At 40.0% G+C, this 13,072-nt stretch overlaps 1 protein-coding gene across 1 annotated transcript; it reads right to left on the reverse strand.

Annotated features, from left to right (window-relative positions):
- Positions 1 to 230: 230 nt before the first annotated feature.
- LOC123449470 lies at positions 231 to 2,746 on the reverse strand. Its single transcript, XM_045126705.1, has 5 exons — positions 2,429 to 2,746; positions 2,104 to 2,204; positions 996 to 1,106; positions 818 to 919; positions 231 to 613 (listed from the first exon to the last, which is right to left on the reverse strand). The coding sequence occupies exons 1-5, from the start codon at positions 2,655 to 2,657 to the stop codon at positions 443 to 445; spliced, it is 714 nt and encodes a 237-aa protein (XP_044982640.1). The 5' UTR covers positions 2,658 to 2,746; the 3' UTR covers positions 231 to 442.
- Positions 2,747 to 13,072: the final 10,326 nt, after the last annotated feature.

The raw sequence follows: 13,072 nt of genomic DNA on the forward strand, positions 1-13,072 counted from the left end.
AATAAACTGTACTCCCTCCGTTTCTAAATATAAGTCTTTCTAGGGATTCTAATAAAAGACTACATACGGATGTATATAGACATATTTTAGAGTATAGATTCATTTATTTTACTTCGTATGTAGTCATCTAGTGAATCTTTTAAAAGACTTATATTTAGGAACGGAGGGAGTAGATCCCAACCCATCAGGGTAACGAACTTCTGAACATGAATTATATTGAACATGAACTGTGAACTCGGAACCCTTTTTATTTATTTATATGCACCAGAGGAATCAGGTCGGTCTGTACAAGTATACACCAAGTTTGCTGGTTGCGCACAAGGACACCAACACAGGTTGTTGCATGCTGACACAATGTGTGCAGCCAGGCCAGTTAAGGATCATATATACAGTGTGGGTGGGGTGGATTATTTGTCAACCAATGTCTGGGGGGCCTGGGCTCTTAGAACAGGTCCCACTGCCAGTAGATCTTGTCAACGATGCCTCCGCCGCTCCGCACGGCCACATGGAGGGTCTCCGATGCCGGAGGGACTCCCCACAGCAACGGAACCGCCACCGACATGGTCAGCTTCTCCTGGAGGCCGTCGCTGCTCGCCTTCTCTGCAATGACAATCTGAACAAAAACAACAACCTTTCAAGTTTGAATGGATGTTCAATTGGATAGAAAGCTTTGGTTGTGCGGTTTGAGAAATTTAATGACATCAAGGAACCCTCTCTTCGTTGGATAATAACTAGGGAGTTTCACGAGCAACCATCGAAAAAATATAGCTTGGCAAGTTCATAAAGACACATAGGTTTCTCAGAGTAACATGAGTACCTCGCCGCCGTGCTCCAATACTGTATCTTCCACCACATCGCTCAGCATTTCAATAGACCGACAGAAGCCAAAGATGCATAATCTTCTACCCATGTCTAGCCCCTGATAGTTATAGCACATGGTATTATTATAAGAAAACAAAAACGGCATATGCACATAATTGGTAAGAACCATTTACATTTGTCGCTGCAATGTTAAACAGTGCTCCAAGGCACAGACTTTGATTTGGATCCATGTAGGAGCTCTCCTGAAACCGGCGTAATTTGCCTTTTCCTTTTTGTTGCCTCTTCTGGTAAAATTTAATACACATGAGGATGGTATGCAAAATATTGATGACGCCAGTATAAAGCAATTTCAGCAAGTATCTGTAAGATTATACATGAATAAACTTGTATCCACAAGAAAACAAAAAGGAAATGGTTGAGTCAATAATCCAAAGATACAAAAACAACATAAGCTTTCAGCAGCATTCAGCTGTCAGTGAGTTCAGTAGTAGAAATGAATGTGGCGCTCAAATATACTCCTTCACAATTTGTTTCATTATTACTCCCTCCGTTCCTAAATATATGTCTTTTTAGACATTTCAATAGGAGACTACATACAGAGCAAAATAGGTGAATCTACACTCTAAAATATGTCTATATGGTACATACATCCGTATGTAATCCAATAGTGAAGTCTCTAAAAAGACTTATATTTAGGAACGAAGGGAGTACATGATAAGTTGATAACATACGTAAAATATGAAAAGAGCTGAATCTTTTTAATATACATAATACATAGTAAAACTGGTATTGCCCTGAATGCAGTAACAAAAGGTGTAAGCATGATTCCCTATTTATTACTCCCACTGTCCCAAAATAAGTGTCACTGCTTTAGTACTGAATTCGTACTAACCAAAGGAGTACTAAATTTGCAACACTTATTTTGGGACAGAGGGAGTATTTAATATACATTTCCCGATGTTATAGAAATTGCAGTTACGTATATTTCAGGTGTTATATAAATTCCAGTTACCCATTAACCTTTGATCAGACAGACTAAATAAAATCTGGCTATGTGGTACAGTAAACAAATACTCATTTCCATGGAAATCAGGAGGACGGCATATACTATAAACATCTTAATGCGCACTGAATACTAACAGTGTTCACAATATGCATAACATCTCGGTCCCGAAATGAAGTTCCATTTCAGTTTTACTAACAAGGATCAACATATGTTGCTGCTTAGTACGTACGACGCACGAGGGAGCCTTGTACTTCCAGCTCAACAAGATTGGGTACCTCGGAAGCAGAGACTCGACGAGGCACCATGTTGCCGCCTATCTGAACAAGCCCATCGGAAGTGAAGAGCGTGATTTTATCCTCCTGCACCCACTCGATATCTGCCAGGAGGAACACGCAGATCGAACCCGTCAGGGCGCATGGCACGGTACACAGATTAACGTACAGTACAGAAACAAATCGACATTCCCGACGACGAGCGCAACAGCCCATCCCATTACCAACTGCCATCTCAACTTTTTAAAGAAAAACCATCACTGGTCAAAGCACAGCAGGGCAACAACAGCAGGGCAGCGATCCGGGGGGGTGGGGGGCGCGAGTTTACCGAACCCAGTGGTGAGATCCAGGGGCTGCTCCCAGGGGTACGGCCCGTAGAGGTCCTCGGGCTCGCCCTTCCTGGCCCGGGCGCGCAGCCGCGATCCGGGGCGGCAGCGGCGCGGGGACCGTGGCCTCCCGCTGCCGCCGCCGCCGCCGCCGCGGGGAGGGGATGAGAGGGGCCGCCTGGACGCCAGCGAGCGCGGGAGGGAGGAGGAGAGGGCGGCGGAGTCGGCCATCGATCGAAATGCGGCAGGGAGGGGAGGATCGCGGAAGGAGCAAGGAAGGATTTTTATCGTGGGGGGGCGGCGGGGGCGAGGTGTGGTGGGCGTTGATTCCCGGCGGTGGATATTTCTTTTTTCCCCGGCGGTGGACTTGGCTCGGCCGTGGTGCTTTTCTTGCGGGCCTTTTTCCGTGGCCACAGGAGGAGGAGCGTGGATCGTGGCCGTCGGCTGCGTTGGTTCTGCGGAGACGGAGGGCCTGGATCGGCCTCGAGCCGGTGGGCGTGGTTTATCCACCGCCGATGCTACCGACGAATTAAGGTTCAAGATGGCCGGGGATCTCGAGGGGTGGATATTCAGTGGTGCTGGAAAAATGGATAAGGGATCACAGAACGAGAGTGGATAATGTGCTCCTTTGTGTTTGGAGTAAAAAGTAAAGAACGAGAGAGATGAATGAAAGATGATTCATTAGTCTTTATTGATGATAGCAATGGGGTATTTATATCCGGGCGGAAGTACACATGTTGCTTAGGAGTCAAGTAAACTTGAAGTTACTTAAGGGCCAAGTTATTACATAGTTTCCTTGAGAGTCAAGGAAGTGCATGGTTGCTTGAGGACTAAGTAACCTGTCTAAGAATTAACTTAATCTATTCTTAACACTCCTCCTTGTACAACGCCTCTTCTTGAGTATAGGCATCATCTTCATAAATTCTTTGAATATTCTTGAAAGTCTCCTCCAAAAACCCTGTGGGAAAAATATGAGAAAAATTGTGCAGATATGTTGCTAAAACTCCCTTAAACCCAGTGGGAAAAATAATAAGGAGAAAATGATGCAACATATAATGATTATTGTCTCTTGATAACTCATAGGAGAAAAACCTTTGAAGAAGGAGAAAACTCATTGGTGAGTTTAGAGAACAATTAATATGTCTTGAGTACTTTCTTTAAAAACCCGAGTGGGGAAAATATAAAGTATGACATATGATCTTTGATAAGACATTGCCTCATTAAAAACCATTATGAGAAACTACGGGAGAAAACTCATAAGGGAAAAGAGTGCATCTGACATGCCATTGAAAACTCCTTTAAAACCCAATGGGAAAATACAAGGAGAAAATGATATGGCATATAAAGATACGTGTGTTTATATTGTCTCGTTAAAAACCTTTTATGAGAAACCAACAGGGAAAACTCATCAAGAGAAAAAGAGTACAATATATGCAATCTGATGATTGTTAATAGGTTATAGTTTGGGAGATTACTCCCCCTGAACTTTGCAAATATGAAGGATGTCTCATACCAATTCCATTGACATGAACATGAGATTGTGTATAATCTGTTGGATTATAACAGTAGTTTGTTTGCAAATTATTTCCTCATTTTTCTATAATCCGTGAGGCTAAGTAACTTCCGAGCAATGTGATTTATGATATTGCTCTTCATATAACCTATAGGTATTGAGTAACACAAATGGAAGTATCTTGATAAATCAAGTTATGTGATTCTGATGAATCTCAACCACATGATTTTGAGTGTGGTTAACCATTCTACTAAGTTATGCATATTTTGCAATGCCTTTAGATAAAGCAATCATGTTAGAATGATAACTGGAAATAACCACTAAAATCCATTTATATGACTTCCATGTGAAGGCTATTCCAGCAAATTCAGTCATTGATATGGCATCGTTGGGATCAAATAAAGAGCCAATATCATTACATCATATCATGGTCATATCTTCTATTTCCTGATGGAAATATCCAAGATTTACTGTAATCTTCAGATATAAGATGATATTACTTATATCAACCATATACCTTTCGTTGAGGGTTGCACTCTGAATAAAGATAGCAAATATAGTGTCAGGCCTGACGTAGTTTGCAAGTATATGAGTGCTTTGGCATTAGTGAGATATAGAACTTCAGGTCCTAGTATCACTTCATTATCTCTCCTAGGTATGAATGGTTTGTACCTTATCAAAGGTAGTATGACCATACATGTCTTTTGTTGATATGATATATCCAAATTGAACTTCTCGTATATGTTTTGGATATATGTAGACCGATACTAATTCTTGATAGAATGCTCAAGTTGTAAACTTAAGCTAAATTTGGTTGAATCCAAATTTTCCGTCTTGAGATGATTTTATGTATGTTTAGGTCTTGTAGAGACATTGATGATGAAATCATCATATACACTGAGGTGATATAAGGAATTCAAATTTGGGATACCTTTATTAACACATAAACAATTTATCATCCTTTGAGTAATCCTTTGAAGAAGGAACTCATTTAGTCGGTAGTACCATATGATTTCCGACTATTTCAAGCCATAGAGTGACTTCTGAATTTTTTACACATATATGTTGCGATTTATTTTGGATTCAGAATTGTAAGCCCTTGAGGTACTTCGTTATAAATTTCCGAAATGAGTAACCCATATGAGTATGTAGTCACTTCATCCATTAACTAAATGGATAATATTATTTGTACTGCCAATGATATTTGTTATCAAAACTTAATTCCACTCATACCAAGAGGGTATGTTACATCATAATTTGATGTCGGGTCTCTGCGTGAACCCTTTTGCTACAATCCTCGCTTTCTCACCACCTCATTGAATTTGTCTATGAATGAGAAGTTTTTAGTATTCCATATGAAAGATACTTATGAGGAGTAGGTATTACTGTGGTAAATACCACTCGTTTGTAGAGCGAGGCTATTCCTCATTACTTGCTTCCTTTTATGTGAACCAATATGAGTGCAAGAGGCACTCTACCATGGATTTTGGTTCAGGGCCCAAAAGGTTTTAGCAATTTTGAGAATAAATATATGTCGACAAATGTAGTCTTTATTTTATATGATTCTGATGGAATCGATGAAATTTGTGAAAATGAATTTATTCCTTTTAACTCCTTGTGATTTCCTACAACAATGGAGTCAAGGTGTTCCGATCTCCCGACAGAAAAACATTTGTGCACATTTATGTCAGGATTTGGATGATGAGCATCCAGTGAGGTGTCTTTCAACTTGATGTTGAATTACATTTACTAGTTGAGGATTTGATTTCCTCTATTTCCGCGGAAGCATATGCGAGATTATATCTCGTGTGGTCAGATTTCTCCCCCTCTTGCTCTCATTTTGGGAGAAGAGTGATTTATCAGGTACCTCCACTCTTTCTGACACTTTACTGCAGGAATATAAAATTGAGTGACACCTTTGTCATCAGTAAATGTATGTGGCAGATTTGCAATGTGTTGCAAATATGTGATTCTAAACTTCTATTTCAGATTCTTTGAGTACGTAGATATAAGGCTGAATGTGAATAACATTCCTAATTTATTTCTTGGCATTCTTTGTGGTACTTATCTCCCCCTAATGCCATAAATGTCCTTATTGCTGATGCAATCAACATACGGGCTATGAATAATTTTGATTGACGGATAAATTGGCATTCCTCACTTAGATCCCTAATTTTCTGTGAGAGCCCATTGATGTATGCTGGAGTGGTGATATCGGTATGTAATCGAATTATCGCAGATAGGAAATACTTTGTTGATTTCCACGTAATTACTAAAAGGGGAAAGTAGTGTGCTATGCAGTTGGTATGATTTATATCATACTTACGGTGTGTAATGCCGTATTTGTCTAGCATGAGGCTAGTAAATCATGATTCTATAAGTTTGGTCATATTATTAATTTCACTATCTTTGATAAGATATTGAACTAAGCCATTTTGGGTATGTACATAAAGTATTATATATAATCAGATATTTCTTGTGAAATGAGTTCAACAAAGTTGTCCATTCGAATGGATTTATCTCTTGTTTAGGATAACTTGCTCTTACTTTGACAATTTAAGCAATTGATTTAGTTATATCATTCATGGTTTGTGTGACAAGAGACACACCAAAAATCATTTTATAAATGTTTCCATGAGTACCATAAAGTATCTATAAAATACCACACAATGGTTGAGAATGCACATATCTTCTGAATATGTTCAAGGAAGAATGAGTTGGCTCATTTAGAATTGTAAGGTGAGAGTTCCTTAAATTAATTTCCCTTATGGCACATGTGGTGCACATAAAATCTATTAATTTGGGAAATTTTGCAACTTGTTAAGTTGTGACCAATAGAATTGTCAATAATTTTCTAATCATGTCCAAACCAGGATGGCTAAGGCTATTAAACTTAATATTTAATTTATTAATACTTAGAAAATCATTGTGTACACAACAATATTGAGTATGAATTGATTCATTCATCCAAAATTTATCAAATATCAATGCCCGAAAAATAGGATATTGGACATCACTCTACATGTAATAATACAAGTATAGGCTAATGATTATTTTGGAATAATCAGGAGATTACATGAGGTCTCCAATATTAGTGATTTTTTTAATATATATATGCAAACATATCTTGGGTGCAAAAGAATTGACCAACCTTTTCTTGCACTAGATTTTTGGTTCTCCTTCTGAGGAAGATTTGAGAACAATCATTTACCAGGATAGTTTCCAGTTATAAGTTTGCAGCTTTTCAAATTTATCGTAATGACTTATTTGTCTTTTTAATAAATTTGTCGTGTGGTTTGATCATATGTTTGAGGGTTTGGTAATCATAGGTATGATGTTTAAATAACCACACATTTGACAAACTTGAGAGTTGTCGTTGATCGTTGGAAAATGATATATTCACTATTTAAGAAATAATTCCATCTTTGGTTGTATTTTAGCCTCCACTTTACTTTGAATACATCATGGTTCTATTTTGTGACCAATGACTTGATTATTATTCACAATGCTAGCAAGAATTTCAAATAGTGGAATAGCACCCGTTGGGCGAATCTCATGATTTTATGAAATTCCATGTTTCTTCATCATGAAAATGGTAATACCCTCATAAGGAGATGTAAAGTGTATCAAGGGCTTTTCAATCCGATCTGCATATGAAAATGTCAGATCATGAGACAAAATTAGAGGACGTCTAACTTGTTTTTGCACGGTATGCTTGTGATGTGATATGGCCAATGATGTGATGTGATATATTGGATGTATGAGATGATCATGTTGTAGTAGAAAATATCGACTTGCACGTCGATGGTACGACAACCGGCAGGAGCCATAGGGTTGTCTTTATACTAACGTATGTGCTTGCAGATGCGTTTACTATTTTGCTAGGATGTAGCTTTAGTAGTAATAGCATGAGTAGCACGACAACCCCGATGGCAACACGTTGATGGAGATCATGGTGTGGCGCCGGTGACAAGAAGATCGTGCCGGTGCTTTGGTGATGGAGATCAAGAAGCACGTGATGATGGCCATATCATGTCACTTATGAATTGCATGTGATGTTAATCCTTTTATGCACCTTGTTTTTCTTAGAACGACGGTAGTATTATGAGGTGATCTCTCACTACAATTTCAAGACGAAATTGTGTTCTCCCCGACTGTGCACCATTGCTACAGTTCGTCGTTTCGAGACACCACGTGATGATCGGGTGTGATAGACTCAACATTCACATACAACGGGTGCAAAATAGTTGCGCACGCGGAACACTCGGGTTAAGCTTGACGAGCCTAGCATGTGCGGACATGGCCTCGGAACACATGAGACCGAAAGGTCGATCATGAATCATATAGATGATATGATTAGCATAGGGATGCTTACCACTGAAACTATACTCAACTCACGTGATGATCGGACTTGAGCTAGTGTAAGTGGATCATGAACCACTCAAATGACTAAGAGAGATGTACTTTTTGAGTGGGAGTTTAGCGAATAATTTGATTAAGTTAAACTCTAATTATCTTGAACATAGTCTAAGTCCACTTTGAATATATTTGTGTTGTAGATCATGGCTCACGCGACAGTCATCCTGAATTTTAATACGTTCCTAGACAAAGCTAAGTTGAAAGATGATGGAAGCAACTTTGTAGACTGGGCTCGTAATCTTAAGCTAATCTTACAAGCTGGGAAGAAGGATTATGTCCTTAATGCTGCGCTAGGAGATGAACCACCCGCTACGGCTGATCAGGATGTTAAGAACGCTTGGTTAGCACGTAAGGAGGACTACTCGATAGTTCAATGTGCAGTCTTGTATAGCTTAGAACCGGGACTTCAACGTCGCTTTGAGCGTCATGGAGCATTTGAGATGTTCCAGGAGTTGAAGTTTATCTTTCAGAAGAACGCCCGGATCGAGAGGTATGAGACCTCCGATAAATTCTATGCTTGCAAGATGGAGGAAAACTCGTCTGTCAGTGAACATGTGCTCAAAATGTCTGGGTACTCAAACCGTCTAGCTGAGCTGGGGATTGAACTCCCGCAAGAGGCTATCACTGACAGAATCCTTCAATCACTGCCGCCAAGCTATAAAGGCTTTGTGTTGAACTACAACATGCAAGGGATGAACAAGTCTCCCGGCGAGTTGTTTGCGATGCTGAAAGTCGCAGAGTCTGAACTCCGTAAAGAACATCAAGTGTTGATGGTGAATAAGACCACTAGTTTCAAGAGAAACGGCAAAGGCAAAAAGGGTAATTCGAAGAAGAGCGGCAAGCCTGTTGCCAATCCGACGAAGAAAACCAAAGCTATACCTAAGCCTGAAATGGAGTGTTACTATTGCAAGGGTGTGGGTCACTGGAAGCGCAATTGCCCCAAGTATCTGGTAGATAAGAAGGCGGCCAAAGAAAAATCAGGTATATTTGATATACATGTTATTGATGTGTACTTAACCGGCTCTCGTAGTAGTGCCTGGGTATTCGATACCGGTTCTGTTGCTCATATTTGCAACTCGAAACAGGAACTACGGAATAAACGAAGGCTGACGAAAGATGAAGTGACGATGCGCGTAGGAAATGGTTCCAAGGTTGATGTAATCGCCGTCGGCACAGTTTCACTTCAGTTACCATCAGGATTAGTGATGAACTTAAATCATTGTTATTTAGTGCCTGCGTTGAGCATGAACATTATATCTGGTTCTTGTTTATTGCGAGACGGTTACTCTTTTAAGTCAGAGAATAATGATTGTTCTATTTCTATGAGTAACATCTTTTATGGTCATGCACCGAACGTGAGAGGATTGTTCATATTGGATCTTGATAGCGATACGCATATACATAACATTGAGACCAAAAGAGTTAGAGTTAACAATGATAGCGCCATATTTTTGTGGCACTGCCGCTTAGGCCATATTGGTGTAAAGCGCATGAAGAAACTCCATGCTGATGGACTTTTGGAGTCACTTGACTTTGATTCACTTGACACGTGAGAACCATGCCTCATGGGCAAGATGACTAAGACTCCGTTCTCCGGAACAATGGAGCGTGCAAGTGACTTGTTGGAAATCATACATACCGATGTGTGTGGTCCGATGAGCGTGGAGGCACGCGGCGGATGTCGTTATTTTCTCACCTTCACTGACGATTTGAGTAGATATGGTTATGTCTACTTGATGAAGCACAAGTCTGAAACATTTGAAAAATTCAAGCAATTTCAGAGTGAAGTGGAAAATCATCATAACAAGAAGATCAAGTTCCTACGGTCTGATCGTGGGGGTGAATATCTGAGTTTCGAGTTTGGTGCTCACTTAAGACAATGTGGAATTGTTTCACAGTTAACACCGCCTGGAACACCACAGCGTAATGGTGTGTCCGAACGTCGTAATCGTACTCTATTAGAGATGGTGCGATCTATGATGTCTCTTACTGATTTGCTGTTATCGTTTTGGGGTTATGCATTAGAAACAGCTGCATTCACTTTAAATAGGGCACCATCAAAATCCGTTGAGACGACACCATACGAACTGTGGTATGGCAAAAGGCCAAAGTTGTCGTTTCTTAAAGTTTGGGGATGTGATGCTTATGTCAAAAAGCTTCAGCCTGAAAAGCTGGAACCCAAAGCGGAAAAGTGCGTCTTCATAGGTTACCCAAAAGAGACAGTTGGGTACACCTTCTATCTCAAATCCGAGGGCAAAGTGTTTGTTGCTAAAAACGGAGCTTTTCTCGAGAAGGAGTTTCTCTCGAGAGAATTGAGTGGGAGGAAGATAGAACTTGACGAGATTGTCGAACCTCTCATCCCTCTGGATGGTGGCGCAGGGCAAGGGGAAACCTCTGTCGTTGCGACGCCGGTTGAGGGGGAAGTTAATGATGATGATCATGAAACTCCGGTTCAAGTTTCTGTCGAACCACGCAGGTCGACGAGACCACGTGCTGCTCCAGAGTGGTACGGTAATCCCGTCTTATCAATCATGTTGTTAGACAACAATGAACCTGTAAATTATGAAGAAGCAATGGTGGGCCCAGATTCCAACAAATGGCTAGAAGCCATGAAGTCCGAGATAGGATCCATGTATGAGAACAAAGTGTGGACTTTGGAGGTACTACCTGAGGGCCGCAAGGCTATTCAGAACAAATGGTTCTTTAAGAGGAAGACGGACGCTGACGGCAATGTGACCGTTTATAAAGCTCGACTTGTGACAAAGGGTTTTTCACAAGTTCAAGGAGTTGACTACGATGAGACATTCTCACCCATAGCGATGCTTAAGTCCGTCAGAATCATGTTAGCAATAGCTGCATTTTTCGATTATGAAATCTGGCAGATGGATGTCAAAACGGCGTTTGTTAACGGTTTCCTTAAGGAAGAGTTGTATATGATACAACCCGAAGGTTTTGTCGATCCTAAGAATGCTAACAAGGTGTGCAAGCTCCAGCGATCCATTTATGGACTGGTGCAAGCATCTCAGAGTTGGAACAAACGCTTTGATGAGGTGATCAAAGCATTTGGGTTTATACAAGTGGTTGGAGAATCTTGTATTTACAAGAAAGTGAGTGGGAGCTCTGTGGCGTTTCTAATATTATATGTGGATGACATATTACTGATTGGAAACAACATAGAGTTTTTGGAGAGCATAAAGGGTTACTTGAATAAAAGTTTCTCTATGAAGGACCTAGGAGAAGCTGCTTACATTCTAGGCATTAAGATCTATAGGGATAGATCAAAACGCCTGATAGGACTTTCACAAAGCACATACCTTGATAAAGTTTTGAAGAGGTTCAAAATGGAACAGTCCAAGAAAGGGTTCTTGCCAGTTTTACAAGGTACGAGATTGAGTAAGACTCAGTGCCCAGCAACTGATGAAGATAGAGAGCATATGCGCTCCGTCCCCTATGCTTCAGCCATAGGTTCTATCATGTATGCAATGCTGTGCACTAGACCGGATGTTAGCATGGCCATAAGTATGGCAGGTAGGTTCCAGAGTAATCCAGGAGTGGATCACTGGACAGCGGTCAAGAATATCCTGAAGTACCTGAAAAGGACTAAGGAGATGTTTCTCGTGTATGGAGGTGACGAAGAGCTCGCCGTAAAAGGTTACGTCGATGCAAGCTTTGACACAGATCCGGACGACTCTAAATCGCCACGACACATTTCCCAAGGTAGAGTTATACTGGTAACAATGCCACACGTGGATACAATGACTGATGTCATGAATCATCTTACAATAAATACTCCCACCAAATCATGCATTTACTGTATTTGGAAATGACAGTCACGCATTACTTAAAAATGCTAATGCATTTATTTAATTTACTTATAGGAGTAAAATAAAATATATGGATGAAATGATCTTGTTGAGCACAATCCGCCAAGGTGATGCTTGGTGAACATGGGGTGTAAACCTTCAATATAGTGCATGCGATATAATCGTTGCTAATGTTTTGGGCTTCATTTGTGACAAAAGTGTGACTTTAGAGTCACGGCCAAAACATAGACATTGCAATTTTAACATTGCTTTGGCACTATGAAAATAACAACCACAATGTGATGTGGATCTTGCAATAGTGTTTGAGACACTCGCTATAAATTATGGCATCCACTTGATGGATGGATGACACTATAATTAGAAATAGTGACGTGGGCTTGACATGCATTTTACGAATGTAGTAGAAGGTAATCACACGTATATGCAAATATTTTTATAGTTTCCTATGACATATTCAAGCAAAATGTGCAAGAACAATATTTACTATGAGAGTAAAATATTTTAAAGAACAACAACAATAAATGCTTCAGATGAGCAAATTCTAATACGGCTGATGCCTTATAGCCATATGTGTAGACCTTAATTTATACACGATAACACTTTAAAGAAAATCACCAATATGGTGTAGATCTCGCAGTAATAGAAAACATAGTCTGACTTTTGTCAGTAGATGTTCATAATTCTATTACCTTATGTTATGCTATTTTAAAGAAAATCACTTTTAAGGTAATCATCTGTCAGGGTGACATGATGTAGACCTTGCAGTAATAGTGGATAGTCTGCAAATTTTTTGCAGTAGATGCCAGTATTACCTTATGATATCTTGAGGTAGTCACATCTAATATTAATATTTGTAAGAGCACATCGAAAGTAGTCATCTTTTTCAAATA

This window comes from Hordeum vulgare, chromosome 4H (assembly GCF_904849725.1).
Source record: "Hordeum vulgare subsp. vulgare chromosome 4H, MorexV3_pseudomolecules_assembly, whole genome shotgun sequence".
NCBI lineage: Eukaryota > Viridiplantae > Streptophyta > Magnoliopsida > Poales > Poaceae > Hordeum > Hordeum vulgare.